At 36.2% G+C, this 17,130-nt stretch overlaps 2 protein-coding genes across 2 annotated transcripts; both read right to left on the reverse strand.

Moving 5' to 3' along the window:
- Positions 1-2,739: 2,739 nt before the first annotated feature.
- Positions 2,740-3,792, reverse strand: LOC146905156 (uncharacterized). The gene has a single exon (XM_085728452.1). The coding sequence runs from the start codon at positions 3,790-3,792 to the stop codon at positions 2,740-2,742; it is 1,053 nt and encodes a 350-aa protein (XP_085584578.1).
- Positions 3,793-6,439: 2,647 nt separating this feature from the next.
- On the reverse strand, positions 6,440-11,244 carry LOC146905157 (uncharacterized). The gene has a single exon (XM_085726662.1). It carries the CDS (start codon positions 9,659-9,661, stop codon positions 9,014-9,016), a length of 648 nt encoding a protein of 215 aa, XP_085582788.1. The 5' UTR covers positions 9,662-11,244; the 3' UTR covers positions 6,440-9,013.
- Positions 11,245-17,130: the final 5,886 nt, after the last annotated feature.

Genomic DNA, 17,130 nt, shown 5'->3' on the forward strand with positions numbered 1-17,130 from the left:
AAGGATTATCACCGCCCTTTCTCTCTCCTTGGCGTATAAAACAAAACAACTTTTTCTCTTCTTCTTTATGCGGCCTCTGTTCCTTTTCTCTTCTCATGTGATGTAGTTTAGCTAAATAAAGAGCCATCTTAATTGTGCAGCCACTTACTGATTGAGTCATCGCCTTGACCTTTTGTTCCAACACTCTTGACTTTATTTTAGGCCATCAGTAGCAATGTTTTTAATCACCCCCACTTCTTTAGTAATTTAAACGTAATAGTAGAGAGAAAGAGAGATGTCTTTGATACATTTTTCACTTATATTATATATTTTTTTATATTCTACAAAATAAACTAAAAATAGGTAAGTATCTAAATAATAATAATAATAATACAAAATATAATAAATTATACCCAAAATATTAATATAAGTTATACTCCCTCCGTCCCATATTATAAGCAAAAAAAAAATCACACTTGTTAAGAAAACCAAAACATAGTAGTTTGCAACATAGTTTCTTGTGTTATCCTTGGAATAAGTTTCATAGAAAGATGTAAAAACAATTTTTATTGGTTATTAGTTATAGAGAAAATGAAAGAGAAAGCATAATGAATGCAAATTGCATTTAATTTCTTCTTGGAAAAGATGATTTTTTGAAAAAACATAATTAAATATGATAAAAGCTGGTTTTTTTTTGCTTATAATTTGGGACAAAGAAAATGAGTTTTTTTTGCTTATAATTTGGGACGGAGGGAGTACAATTGAGTGGTTGGTTTATCAGTATTCAGAAGATGAGTAGATTAAATCATGGTTCTTACTGATGCGACCATTTAAGCCAAAAACTAGATCATCAAACATCAGTTCACCAAATGAAACTCATATACACAGTACATATACCAAATTAAACTCATATTACTGCATATTACGTATCAGTTCGCTCTAATCCATTTTACATTCCGCCTCATTGCATCCATCTGCTCTCCTGCCACCCATTTCTATCCCCCACTTCCAGTCCTTCCACCAAGAACATAAAATTGTCCCTTACTTCTTCTATGCCTGCAGTGTTGTACTTTTTTTCAAATCAGAAGTCTCAAAAGTCCTGCAGCGAAACTATCTGGTTTCCTCTCAAATTCAATACCACCCTATCAGAACCACCAATCCTAAACAACTTGATGGATATACACACCATTGAGAAATTTGATAACCAAAACCTTTGACAGTTTGACTTTCACATACAACCAATTCCATCAGAACTGATTTTCACCTCCTCAAACATTCATTCCATATCTCCAATTCTTTATTCTCGAATACCAATTTATTCCTTGTTTTTACACCCAATTTTTTACCCTCTTGAGGGCACACACCCTCTCCCATTTAACCAATATACCTTCCTAGGCGGGTTTTGAATATTGTATTGGCATAGGGTTGTGGAGGGTTTTCAATATATTATCCAAATCCAATCTATGTTGTTATAATGTTCTCAATATTTAAAAAATATATTAATCATAAACATTTATTTATCATTATCTACAAAAACTCTCTAAAAAAATGAAAAGCCTTCTCGATTTTTTCATTTATTTCCTTTCCCCAAACTCCCAAAGAGTGCCTAAGAGACCTTAACACAAGTACTCTAACCAAAACTTAAACCATTAGGAATAAGGGTCACGTCTCTGATATATCCAACATTTTCTCCATTCCTAGTTGATGTGGAACTAACAACTCAACTTGAATTCCAACACCCTACTCATCAAAAAAATCCCAATCCACTCCGATTAATCTTTAATCCTTTTCAAAATCAACTTTAAAAAGATCAATGTCTTTTTTTTTAAGCATTGTTTCAAAAATCAATCAAGTCATTTTTTTCCCTATGTAATTTAAATTTCTTTTTTTTTTGTCAAGTAGCCTAGCGGCTAGAGTTCTCACAATTAAATTGTGGAGAAGTGGAGTGTCCGGGGTTCAAACCCCGACCCCTGGGGATTAATTTATTCAGTATAATTTTACCCTAACATTTACATGCAATAATATTTCTTTGGTATCAACTGAGTATCCTCTGCACGCAACCACAAAGAATAATCTAGATAGGACCGTAATAGATGGTAAAACACGATATAATACTATTCTCGGGGTTAGATTCGAACTAGAAATGTCCGATTAAGATGGAAAAAAATCCCTTACCATATCAATCTCCTAATAATTTATTGATACACAGAAATTAAAATATTTAGGAAAGGGAAAAAAAGTACAGATTAATAAATATTATCCGATTGAGGAATATTAAGAACTCAAGTAACGGTAAAAGGAAGAAGAATGTTTTTCTTAAAAAAAAAAAAGAGAGAAAAAAGAAGAAGAAGAAGAAGAAGAACGTTTACCTTGTTTTTTTACTTGAGTGTGAATGAATGTGAAAACAAGCGAAAGTTTTGGATTTTTCTTCTTGATTTCACCTCACACGGACTCAACTCAACTGTCAAAAATGTGGTGTAGTATTTTTTTTTTTTAAAACTTGCGCTCTTTTTGGTTTTGTAGGAAGAATGCGCTCAAAACAATTCCTTCTGGAACAAGATTTTGTACCAAAAATAAAATAAAAATAAAAGAAAAGTAGAGAATGAGAAGAAATAGATGATTTATGGAAAATGTTTTTTTTTGAAGACATAAAAATGGAATATATTAACACCGGTAATGCGAACTTCTCAGTACAAGGTGTACCAAAAAGAGCATCCCAAACAACAAAGTGTCATACAAAGTATATACATGAACTACATGTCAGTCGATACCCAAACAGATTAAAGGGTCCGACCACCATCTCTGCAAACCATAAACAAACTTGGCATTATTAGCCTTCATCCACCATAATGAGTGGAATTTTACTTTATCTAAAAGCTGGTCTATAGGAGTTTCGACATTATTAAATACTCTATTATTACGTTCACTCCATATGATCCAAATACCAAGTAGCCACAACAATTGAAGAAACGAACAGCGTGCTTTAGAGGGACCTGTATAGTGAATAAATTGAATAAAATGGTCTGTGATGCTAGCTGGATCGACTCCCTCCACTCCAATCCATGCCCTAATATGCTGCCACAATGAACCGAGCACGTTACAATGAATGAACACATGAGCTGCTGATTCCTCAATTCCGCACCCTGCAACACAAACAGCCCCCTCCGCTTGCACTATGCCGCGCCTAGCGAGGTTGATTCTGGTCGGGAGCCTGTCCTTTAGCAAACGCCAGGCAACAATGGAAACCTTTAAGGGTACCTGCTTATGCCAAATGAGATTACTAGTTTCGTCCAAAGTGGACAAAACTGGATTTGTCAGAATGTGATAAGCACCTCGAACAGTATATCCATCATGGATGTCTAGATCCCACTGCCACCTGTCAATAGAATTAGGCTGCACAGAAATACCATCAAGTAAAGTCCTACACTCTTCTAGCATTTCTTCCTCCCACATCCATAATCTTCTCCTCCAACTCCACGCCTCTCCCTCAACCTCCCAACCACGAGCACACATGTCAGCCACGGTACTAAATTTATTTGTTGCTAAAACAAACAGACGACCAAATCTTCTACACAACGGAACATCTCCTAACCATTTATCAAACCAAAAAAACGTGTTGGTTCCATCACCTACCACCTTCGACACCCTCTCGCCAAACCAACCGCCATCTACACCCTCCACCCCATCCCTAATCTTCACTAATTCCCTCCACCAAGAAGAAACACTCCGGCCCCCAACCTCCAACCGCCCAGCCACCTCACCATATCTCGCCACCAACACCCTATACCAAAACCCACCTCTATCCACCAACATCCGCCAGCACCATTTCCTAACAAAGCTATATTAAACTCCCTCAACTGTCTGACCCCCAGCCCTCCATACTCCTTACCTAAACAAATAGAGCTCCAAGCAATCCAGGAAATTTTCCTGTTATCCTCACTCCCTCCCCAAAAAAAAAATTTAAATAAAGTTTCAATGGAAGAGATTTATGGAAAATGTTAACGAGTGCCCCAGGGCACTGGTTAAGGAAGCTAAAAGAAGAAAGTGAAAGTAAAAAAAAAACACTTTTTAATCTTTTATGCATTGATTACACAGCTTTCAACACAAATATTACTATATTTGCTTCCTTAACAAGTACCCCGGGGGCACTGGTTAACAAGACCCATGATTTATTTATGGATCTTCTTATCAAATGTGCCGGAGTATTCTTTAATATTCTTTATTCTTTTAAAAAAGTTAAAACTTTAATTTTTAATATAAAATCTTATCCTTTTTGATGTTTAAAGAGTGTTTCCATTTCCTTTTTTGAGAAATGTTAGGGTCACACTCTCTAACACACTCCAATTACAACATGCCATGTAATCTACTTTTTTTAAGTTATTTACCTGCTACCGGTTCATTTTAAAAGAACAGAACTTTTCATTTTATATTATTTTGGACTTCAACTTTTCATCTTCACAAACTCAACCTTCCACCATGAGTGTCTCAACCTTCCACACGTTCTTAAAAATTATACTCTTTTAAAGGAAGTTTTTATAACCCAAATTGACAAGAAAATTGCTTTTCTGACATTGAAACCTTCACAATGACACATGTAAAATACCAAATTGCCCCCAGCGGTAGTTAACTACCGTTGACATATCCGGCAGCAGTTAACTACCGTTGGTGCCCAGCGGTAGTTAACTACCGCTGAATTAATTTCTTCACAGCTTCCCCAATTTTTTTTCCTCATCTAATTTATAGGAAAAGGATCATCTCCTGCCCAAGTGTATTCAGCCATCTCTCCTGCCCTTGATCCAACAAAAAGTGATCTAAAAAGAGAAAGTTATACTTTTCTTCATCCCCTTTCGTTTCGTGCTTTTTTAACTTATCCTTTCAAGATTTATGCTAAACAAAAAAAGAAATTCTATTTTCTTTATCATTATTAGAGCATAAGGATGAAAAGAGCGTTGTTACTTGAGCTGCAAGTAACTTGAGATACAAGTTACTTGAGCTGCAAGTAACTTCCTTTGCTTGGCTTGATAAGCTGTTAGTTTTAGCTGATAAGCCTTTGATCTTATCACATCTTGTATAAATACTAGTTGTATTCTCTTTTCACATTTAATGAGAATGAACCTTTTTCACTTTATTGCATTTCATAACATGGTATCTAGAGCCTTTTCTCTCATTTCCATGGAGAAAGTTAGTTACAAAGTTTGTTACGGTTCTGATTCTCATCTTCTTCATTGAAATTCGCCATTGTTGTTGCAGAAATTTCTTGCGTTGTTGTTTGATTCTTCGCAGAATTTCTTGCTTGTTTGCGAATCTTCTTCGTTTTTCTTGCATCATATCTGCAAATTCATTCTTCTTCTTCGTTTTTCGCAATGGTTCGTAACAATCAACCTGATACAGAGTCAGTGTTCTACGTTCATCCGAGTGAAGGACCGAACTCTGTTCTTGTTACTCCTCCATTAGATGGCTCCAATTACCTCGCATGGAGTCGTTATATGATTCGTGCTTTTGGCGCGAAGAACAAATTGAAGTTCATTGATGGATCTATGGAGATTCCAGATGATGATGATTTGAACCGTGCTGCATGGGAAAGATGTAATCATCTTATTCAATCTTGGATTATCAATTCAGTTTCACCGCAAATTGCGCAAACTCTTGTGTTTCATGAAAACGCCATTGATGCATGGCTGGATCTCAAGGAAAGATTTGCTAAAGCTGATAGAATTCGTATTGCAACTCTGAGATCCAAAATCAACAATTTGAAACAAGGTTCCAAAACTGTTTTGGATTATTTTACTGAAATGAAAACTCTATGGGAAGAGTTGAATTCACACAGGCCTATGCCTCATTGCACATGTCCTCATCCTTGTAGATGTGCATGATGAAAGTTCGTTGCAGAAGTCTCATCAAAAACAAAGTAAGTATTTGTATCGTCTCCACAGGGATTAGTGCGACATCAAGGATGGTTCGACTTCAATTATCATTCTAAGTTAAAAGAGTGGTTGTTTGGTTGTTTCATTTACAACTAGGCTAACTAATATGCAAAAGTAAAAAGATGAGATTATAAGGTTTGAAACTTGTTAGGAGTAGCGTTCCTTAACCAAGCGTCACACGTAACCTAATTGATCCATATGAATTCTAGCTTCATAAGCAACATTATCACAATCAATTCTAAACTATCCTTCGTGTCCAAAGTGATATAATTATTTCTAAGTTATCGTTTAAACATTCGTGTCCAAATTCCTTAAACGATAACAAAGTCGATCGGATAACCTAATCGACCGTGTCCAGCCTGGTTAAGTTATACGAAAGCATTTAGCTCTTGATTATGGTGATTATCGCAAGATTAACAAAGATGTCAAGTAAGTTAACCTAAGATATATTGCTATTCTAGCTCAAGATTCAAAAGTTTGTGTCCAAATCATCTTTGAATCTCATTGAAAGCATTAACACAAGAATAACAACAATATTGAATATAAATTGCTAGAATCATATTTTGCAAAATCAAAAGATTACATGTTAAGCAAAGATCAAGTACCTCTCATCCCAACAAAGGGGATTTAGCTACTCATCATCATGGAAGCCTTGCAAGGATGGATTGAAAAGGAAGGAATCATTACACCTTGTGATGTCTCACAAAGGAAGAAGAATCCAACTTCCAAAATCACTCTCACTCTATATGCACTAGCCCTATTTCTCTCTCTAAGAATGCTATAAAAATATCTAATGGAAAAGTGAATATATGAAAGAGAAGTAAAAGTGTTATTTAAAGGGGCTGAACTTTTGCACCTACGCTAATAGCGAAATCCACGCTATTAGCGAAGTAGGTCGGCCTATTTGGTGGCCAATGAGATTCTGCCACGTTGGTCCTTGGGTCCTGCTTCGCCCAAATTACGCTAATAGCGTGGTTCTCTGGAGCATTTACGCTAATAGCGTAGATCACGCTAATAGCGTATTTCTTCATGACTTCTTCTTGGCTTCGCTCCAGATACGCTAATAGCGTATCTCTCTGGACCTTGACACTTCATTGAACACGCTAATAGCGTAGAATACGCTATTAGCGCCATTTCTTCAAGCTTGCTGGACAGCTTCTGCCATTTTGCACTTTTTCATGATTTTTGGTCTTTGATCAGTGTCTTGAGGCTAATTCCTGAACAAAAAGATAGAGTAATGATAAGTAAAGCGTAATAAGGTATTTAACACTTATTTCTCGGCTTTTCCTTCAATTACTTGCAAAGCAAGCAACACAAAGTGCTTAAAATATAACATGAAATTAACACTTTTATGACACTTATCACACTCCCCAACTTAACTCTTTGTTTGTCCTCAAACAAAGGATTGAAAATCAAACAAGTTAATGACAAGACACAAGTACAAAAGGCTTTGAAAACTTTTTCAGATGAATGATTCAAAGTGAATGCGCGGGCAAGGCTAAGCTTCCAACTAATTTAGAATTCTACTACTAATATGAGATGAGTCCTATGTACAAAGTTCATGCCAAATATTTCAAAACAATAATATATTTATTAACGAACCACACCTAACACACTTCTATGAAAGTAGATAAACAATTGAAAACATAAAAATGAGGGCTATGAACACACATCCGGCAATCAAGTTAACATTCCAATCAAATTATGTGTCCATCCAAATATCATTTCAAAAGGCATAAAAACATGGATCAAAAGGTCTTTGAGGGTTATAACTTGGCTTGGCTACAAAAGAAATGTCATATGTGGGGCAATTGAAATCAAAAAGCCTAACAACTAGGAACATTCCTTGTATCAACCATTAAAGTCCACAATCTTCCCTACCAATTATTACAAACCCTTGGTGCTTAAACATGAAGCACTTTGATCTTGACAACTTATTTTCTTTTTGGATTTTTCTTTCTTTTTCTCTTTTTCTATTTTTTCTTTTCATGTACACATTGTTTTTCTTTTCTTTTTGTATTTACAACAACATGTTGTCTTGATCAAAGATAAAATTACACCATAGTACTTGACATAAGATTTACATCTACCTTCTCTCCCCAACTTGAATCAAAATACACCCTATTTGAATGTTCCCTTACTCTAAGGCAAAAGAGACAAATAAACATTGAAGTTTTAGGGTTCAACAATTAAAAACATATCAGAGTCTTAAAGTGCGTCAAAAATGAACTGGATATTGAAAAGTTAAAAGGCAAATTCATCAAGCATTGTGCTTATGAATTGACAGTTCATAATTGAGGACTCCGATTCATTTGGCTCAAGTGGGTTAGCAAATACTCGCTCTTCTCACAAGGTAGGCTATTTGTGGTCAAGTATGTTTCACTCATTAACAAAAATGTGCCTTGATCATATCCATGCCTTCACACAATTTAAAACAATTATTGGATTTAACATAAAACAAATGAGTTAAACAATGAAAGCCAGTCTCCTTGCATATGTACAAACATTTGAGGTTTCCTCACTTTAGGCTAGTACTACGTGGTTCACAAACAAATAAATTATTGTAAAGAACTAAATGACATGAAATTTACACAAAGTACCAGTTCCATGTTCGAGTAAAAACCTAGAAAAACTGGAAACTTGTACCTTGGCTTTGCGCTTTAAGAACAATTATGTATCATTACCAATCATCTGAGACTTGCAAATGAAGCAAGAGTGATACAAATGAAGCTTCCATGATTCTCAAAACAAAATGAAGTACTTAATCAACAAAAAATGCTAACACATTATTCAACATAAAACATAGTACTAATAAAACAAAATACGAGTTCATGTGCCAAAATGAAACAAACAACAGAAGCAAACTAGTGTTTAAAGGTATCAAGAAAGAAAACAAAAAACCAAACTATGCTTGCTCGCAATTGCGAGCTGTTTTTACTCGCCATTGCGAGTTGTGTCAGTTCAGGATTCTGCTCTCTGTTTAACTTCTGTTTTTGCTGTTTTGATGCATGCACATGACTCCTAGACTTATTATGCATTAAAACAGTAAATGAATTGGGTTGCCTCCCAACAAGCGCTTGTTTAACGTCGTTAGCTCGACGCCTTTTTCGTTAGGGTGGCCAAAATGAGACGGACAACACATCATCCTTTGTGTTCCTTTGCTTTGGGAGGAATTCCATGAACTTTAAGTACAGATGATGTGGAGTCCATAACCTCCCTATCTTGGTTTTGAACAAGGCACAAATTTTATCAATGACCCGGTCAATTTCAGCCTTGCTCACTTTCTTCCCCTTTTGTTCACATGTTTCTTCCTTGCTAAGTAACCGTTCCTGTTTCTCTGCCATCTTCACTTCTTCTCCATTATCAACAGCTTTGGCCTCTACAGCATAAGACCTTTGAGGAAGTTCTGGTTCATGTGGTGGCTCTATTTCTATTGCATTCTCTAGTACACCACATTCTTCTAATGTTGTGTCTTCCTCAGTTTGAACAACACCTTCTTCAACAATCTCTCCGTCATGAGTGGATTGAATGTTGGATTTGTTCTCCATGATTTGTGCTTGAATCATCTCCAACTGGATTGATAAATTCCTCAATCTTTGGTTGGTATTTTGCATGTTTATCATGGATTGTTGCATGAAGATATTCAAAGTATTTTCCACATTGGAAATCTGCTCCTCTTCATAAGGATATTGTTGATACTGTTGATATGGCTCAAACTCGGGTGGAGTGTAGAAGTTACTATAACCATGATCAGCCATGATTGTGGCTAGGTGAGGATCCTGAAACGGAAACAACTAACAAGAAATTTTTCTTTGTATATCAAAGAGGGGTTAGTGGTAACAACTATAAAGTAAAGAAAAATATTTACGGTTTATGTGCAAAAGCTTAAAATGATAAATCAATCTCTCTATCTATGATATCTAAACACCAATCCCCGGCAACGGCGCCATTTTGATGAAAGTTCGTTGCAGAAGTCTCATCAAAAACAAAGTAAGTATTTGTATCGTCTCCACAGGGATTAGTGCGACATCAAGGATGGTTCGACTTCAATTATCATTCTAAGTTAAAAGAGTGGTTGTTTGGTTGTTTCATTTACAACTAGGCTAACTAATATGCAAAAGTAAAAAGATGAGATTATAAGGTTTGAAACTTGTTAGGAGTAGCGTTCCTTAACCAAGCGTCACACGTAACCTAATTGATCCATATGAATTCTAGCTTCATAAGCAACATTATCACAATCAATTCTAAACTATCCTTCGTGTCCAAAGTGATATAATTATTTCTAAGTTATCGTTTAAACATTCGTGTCCAAATTCCTTAAACGATAACAAAGTCGATCGGATAACCTAATCGACCGTGTCCAGCCTGGTTAAGTTATACGAAAGCATTTAGCTCTTGATTATGGTGATTATCGCAAGATTAACAAAGATGTCAAGTAAGTTAACCTAAGATATATTGCTATTCTAGCTCAAGATTCAAGAGTTTGTGTCCAAATCATCTTTGAATCTCATTGAAAGCATTAACACAAGAATAACAACAATATTGAATATAAATTGCTAGAATCATATTTTGCAAAATCAAAAGATTACATGTTAAGCAAAGATCAAGTACCTCTCATCCCAACAAAGGGGATTTAGCTACTCATCATCATGGAAGCCTTGCAAGGATGGATTGAAAAGGAAGGAATCATTACACCTTGTGATGTCTCACAAAGGAAGAAGAATCCAACTTCCAAAATCACTCTCACTCTATATGCACTAGCCCTATTTCTCTCTCTAAGAATGCTATAAAAATATCTAATGGAAAAGTGAATATATGAAAGAGAAGTAAAAGTGTTATTTAAAGGGGCTGAACTTTTGCACCTACGCTAATAGCGAAATCCACGCTATTAGCGAAGTAGGTCGGCCTATTTGGTGGCCAATGAGATTCTGCCACGTTGGTCCTTGGGTCCTGCTTCGCCCAAATTACGCTAATAGCGTGGTTCTCTGGAGCATTTACGCTAATAGCGTAGATCACGCTAATAGCGTATTTCTTCATGACTTCTTCTTGGCTTCGCTCCAGATACGCTAATAGCGTATCTCTCTGGACCTTGACACTTCATTGAACACGCTAATAGCGTAGAATACGCTATTAGCGCCATTTCTTCAAGCTTGCTGGACAGCTTCTGCCATTTTGCACTTTTTCATGATTTTTGGTCTTTGATCAGTGTCTTGAGGCTAATTCCTGAACAAAAAGATAGAGTAATGATAAGTAAAGCGTAATAAGGTATTTAACACTTATTTCTCGGCTTTTCCTTCAATTACTTGCAAAGCAAGCAACACAAAGTGCTTAAAATATAACATGAAATTAACACTTTTATGACACTTATCAGTGCAGCAATGAGATAAGCAAGAAACTTTAGACTTGAGGATCAAGTTATTCAGTTTTTGACTGGGTTAAATGATCAGTTCAATGTGGTAAAAACTCAAGTTCTTATGATGGATCCTCTTCCTTCTATTAACAAAGTGTATTCCCTAGTGATTCAAGAGGAAAGTAATAATCACTCTCTCTCTGTTCCTCATGATGAATCCCTTTCCCTTGTGAATGCTGCTGAATCCTCCCATGGCAGAGGCAGAGGAAGAGGAAGGGGATATTCTTCTGGATTCAGGCCACCTAGACATTGCAGTTTCTGTGGCAAAAGCAATCATACTGTTGATTTTTGCTATCAAAAGCATGGCCATCCCAATTTTCAGAAGCAAGGATCTTCTGTCAATGTCTCTAGTAGCAATGATGAAATTGAGACACAACCAGGAAGTAGTAGTGAGGCTTCTTCCACTCCTGGTACCAATATTTCTCAGGAGAAGTATGATCAGCTTCTCAGTTTGTTACAACAAGTGAATTTACTCCCTGCAACTCCCACATCCAGTAACAATCACATTCATACTCCTTCAAATTCACAATCCTTTACTGGTTCAGGTATATCTTCCATCTTCACTTGTTCCCTTCAATCTAAATTAGATTTATGGCTTTTAGACTCTGGTGCTAATGAGCACATTGTTTCTTCAATTCATTGGTTCACCTCCTATCACAAAATTACCCCTAAACCTGTTAATTTACCCAATGGTTCTTCTGTTTTAGTTGACATTGCTGGCACCATTCATTTCACTCCTACCTTTTATATTGACAATGTTTTGTTTTCACCATTATTCACTCTTAATTTGATCTCTATCTTCAAACTTTGTGATTCTCTGAAATGTTATATCACTTTTCATGATAATAAGTGTTTCTTACAGGACCTTCAATCCCAGAGGATGATTGGTTTGGGTGAGCAATTTGAAGGTCTCTATAGATTGAACTTAGATTTTTTTAGTTCCTCTTTGAATAAATCTTTGTCTGTTAATAATGTTTCTACCAATAATCATACTTCTATTCCTTTGTCTGCTATTTGGCATTTCAAACTGGGCCATATTTCTTACAAAAGACTAGCTCACATGTCTCAGCTTTATCCTTCTTTGACTTTTGATTCCAAAGCCACCTGTGATATATGTCACTTTGCTAGGCAAAAGAAACTGCCATTTTCTCTTAGTTCTTCTGTTGCATCTCATAAGTTTGAACTATTGCACTTTGATATTTGGGGTCCTCTAGCTGTGCCCTCTATTCATAATCACAAGTACTTTCTTACTATACTTGATGATTACAGTAGGTTTGTTTGGATTGTCCTTCTTAAATCCAAATCTGATGTGTCTCAACATGTCAAAAACTTCATTACACTTGTTGAAAACCAGTTTCATATAACACCTAAAACTGTCAGGACTGATAATGGCCCTGAGTTTCTTAACCCTTCATTTTATGCCTCTAAGGGTATTGTTCATCATAGATCATGTGTTGAAACTCCCCAACAAAATGGGAGAGTTGAGAGGAAACATCAACATTTGTTGAATGTAGGCAGAGCCCTTTTATACCAATCCAAACTGCCTGCATCATATTGGTCTTATGCCCTTTTACATGCTACCTTCAACATCAATAGAGTCACCTCTCCTCAACTTCACAATAAATCACCTTATCAATTACTCCACAACAAAATCCCTGATATTGATAGTTTCAAAGTTTTTGGATGTTTGTGTTATTCCACATCCCTTCAGGCACATAGAACCAAATTGTCTGCTAGACCCAGGAAATCAGTTTTTCTTGGTTACACTATTGGTTTTAAAGGCTTTGTTTTACTTGATGTTCACAATAGAGAAATTCATGTTTCCAGACATGTCAGTTTCCATGAACATATTCTTCCTTATCCATCCAATCCCTCTTCTATTACTACTAATTGGGATTATTTCCCTTCAGTTACTTGTTCTACAAGTCAACCACCTCCTGCTCCTTCTATCACACCAGCAACTTCCTTCATAGATCCTGACCCTCTAGTTACTAATAACTCACCATATACATCCCCATCTCCTCCACCTGTTCTAAGAAAATCATCCAGACATGTTCATCCACCTTCCCATTTGCAAGACTATGTCTGCAATCAGTCACATGTGTCTTCAACTGTTTCTTATCCAATTTCTAATTATGTTTCTTATAATAATCTCTCACCTTCTCATTGTGCTTTTGCTTTGTCCATTGCTTCCCACACTGAGCCAACCACATATGCGGAAGCTAGTAAATTCACTTGTTGGAAGCAAGCTATGCAAGCTGAGATTTCTGCTCTTGAAAATACCGGTACTTGGAAACTGGTTGATTTACCACCCAATGTGAAACCTATAGGGTGCAAATGGATCTATAAAATTAAACATCATGCTGATGGATCCATTGAGAGGTATAAGGCAAGACTTGTTGCCAAGGGTTATAATCAGGTTGAGGGTTTGGACTATTTTGATACATACTCACCTGTTGCCAAGCTCACTACTGTAAGAACTGTGATTGCTTTGGCTTCTCTCAATCATTGGCACATTCATCAACTGGATGTTAACAATGCTTTCTTACATGGAGATTTGCAAGAAGATGTTTACATGCTTGTTCCTCAGGGTATCACCACCTCAAAACCTAATCAAGTTTGTAAACTGCTGAAATCATTGTATGGTCTCAAACAGGCAAGCAGGAAATGGTATGAGAAATTGACTTCTCTGCTCATTCAGCATCAATACATTCAATCCAATGCTGACCATTCTCTCTTTATTAAGAAGACTGCCACTTCTTTCACTGCTTTATTGGTGTATGTGGATGATGTCATTATCACTGGTGATTCACTTGATGAATTCACATTCATCAAAAACATCCTCAACACTTCTTTCAAGATTAAAGATCTTGGACAGTTGAAATACTTCCTTGGCTTGGAAGTTGCTCATTCTTCACAAGGCATCTTTCTTTGTCAAAGAAAATACTGTTTGGACCTCCTCACTGATACAGGTTATCTTGCCTCTAAACCTGTTTCAACACCATCTGATCCTTCATGTAAGCTTCATACTGATAATAGTGCACCTTATACTGATGTGCCCTCATACAGAAGATTGATAGGCAGGTTGATTTACTTCACCAATACAAGACCAGATATTACATTTGCTACCCAGCAGCTTAGTCAATTTTTGACTTCTCCCACTGAGAAACACTACTCTGCAGCCACTAGAGTTTTAAAATACTTAAAGAAATGTCCTGGTCAGGGGTTGTTCTTTCCCAGAAAATCCTCATTGTTCCTTTCTGGCTTCTCAGATGCAGACTGGGCAGGGTGTCTGGATTCTAGGAGATCTATTTCTGGGCAATGTTTTTTTCTTGGTAGCTCCCTCATATCTTGGAGAACCAAGAAACAGTTGACTGTCTCCAGATCCTCCTCAGAAGCTGAATATAGAGCTCTTGGTGCAGCTACTTGTGAGCTGCAGTGGTTACTTTACCTGCTCCATGATCTTCATGTTTCAACTGTCAAGTTACCTGTTCTCTATTGTGATAACCAGAGTGCTTTGCACATTGCAGCCAATCCTGTGTTTCATGAGAGGACTAAACATTTAGAGATTGATTGTCATCTGGTTAGAGACAAAGTTCAAGCAGGAATCATGAAGCTTCTTCCTGTTTCCTCCAAAGATCAACTGGCAGATTTCTTTACAAAACCACTGCTTCCTCAGCCTTTCAACATTCTTTTATCCAAGCTGGGCATGCTTAACATCTATCATCCTCCAGCTTGTGGGGGGATATTAGAGCATAAGGATGAAGAGAGCGTTGTTACTTGAGCTGCAAGTAACTTGAGCTGCAAGTAACTTCCTTGGCTTGGCTTGATAAGCTGTTAGTTTTAGCTGATAAGCCTTTGATCTTATCACATCTTGTATAAATACTAGTTGTATTCTCTTTTCACATTTAATGAGAATGAACCTTTTTCACTTTATTGCATTTCATAACAATCATCTTATTCTTCTCATGGATTCATGTTGCAGCTACACGACAACACTATGAAATCAATTTGAATTAATTTTTTTCAATCAATGAACATCTTTCAAATCCTTTAACAATGGACAAATATTATCCTTCCCAAAATTCTTCAAGACTGCACTTTTTCTAGAAAATTTGTAAGTTCATTCGTTGGAGGATATATGCAGCTCCTCACTGCCTTCAATTTCACTACCTTCAATCTCTCACCATTCCACCACCATCATCAAATGGAATTGCCGTACTCAACGCATCATTGTCAACTGCAACTGCAACTTGTTCTGGGCTTACGAGAGATGGTTTTGTAATTGAGATACTCTGTTTTCATTTATTCTCTTCACTTGTTTCAATTAATTCTTTATTAGTGCTTTTGAAATAATTCCATTCCTAAAGGGAATCGAAAACCATTTGCACAATTCAGTAAAAACAAATTTTGCAGATGTGGGAGAGTATTTTATGGCCGCCGTCCTATTTTATGGAGAAGAATGGCTTCCTGGAGAAATTGAAAATAAGTATTCAGCGGTAGTTAACTACTGCTGGGACCAGCAGTAGTTAACTGCTGTTGGTTTTGTCAACAGTAGTTAACTACCGCTGGGGGCAATTTGGTATTTTACATGTGTCATTGTGAAACTTTTGATGTCAAAAAAGCAACTTTCAATTGACAAACACCATTTGCAATCTTATGCGAAAAAAGACATCCAGATCTTCGTTTTTCCCCAAATAATGCAATTTACAATATTGAGTAGAATATCTTGCCAAATTTCAATTGAAATCTAAAACAATTACCAAATTAATGTTTATACAGATTTCCAATTATAAAGCAAAAGAGGTAGAAGATGGTATGCTTCCACTATACCCAAGATAAAAGGAATCAATATTGAAAAACAATCTAGATCTGAAAGAAAAAATGCAACAAAAATGAAACCCAAGAAAAACTATGGAACCCCACAAGAGAGTGCAAGAGGCAGATCAGAAGCGAGATTTGAAGCAAAGCAGCAACGTTGAACTCTCTCTCCCCCATCAATGTCTTCGTTTTTGTTTTTCCGTAATAATGTTTTCTCAACTTATGCAATCGGTCAGCAGGTAATTGAATAAAAGAATTGGATGACATGACATGTTATAATTGGAGTGTGTTAAAGGGGTGTGTTAGAGGGGGGAGAGGATTCTCTCCAGTGTAAAGTGTGTCCAGTGAAATCAACACCACACAATTTTTTTTTGCATCAATTAGTTATATTAAAAAAGAAAACAATTAATGGTTTGGATTTTCACAGGACATCCTCAAGTGATTTTTTCACAGGAGAGGATCTGTGCCCCTAGCGTTCCTCTCCTTTTTTTGTTGATAAAAGTGTCCCCATTTCCCTTTATTTATAATGAGTGTTACCACATCATAAATATTGAAAAGGGTACAATATCAAAAAATTGAATGTTGATTGATCTTGGGGATGACAATTGGAACAGACTCGATGAGTATCCACAAAAATACCTATAATGGGTAGGTAAACCCACTTTTATGAGTTCAGGCTTGGGTCCGGATATTACCCGCAACCCGCATATACATATTTATTTAATATGATAAATAATTTATCTATTTTTTGTGCATAATTAATTAATTTAGATATTTAAGTCTAAGCCTAAACCTAAAAACTACTTAATACGATAACTGATCTCTCCTACTGGTATACAATTTTTGAAAGATGTTTTTTTATTTTGTTAAATACTATGATTCATGCTAGTTTATGAGTTGATTTAATACAATTTGAACCATAGTTTTATTTCAATTGTGATATTTTTATTGTCATAGTTAAAATACGGGTAATGAGTGCAGGTATAGGCACTAAGG

The sequence above is a fragment of the Medicago sativa genome, chromosome 7 (assembly GCF_051527215.1).
Source record: "Medicago sativa cultivar Bolivia chromosome 7, Bolivia_mono, whole genome shotgun sequence".
In the NCBI taxonomy this organism is placed as follows: Eukaryota; Viridiplantae; Streptophyta; class Magnoliopsida; order Fabales; family Fabaceae; genus Medicago; species Medicago sativa.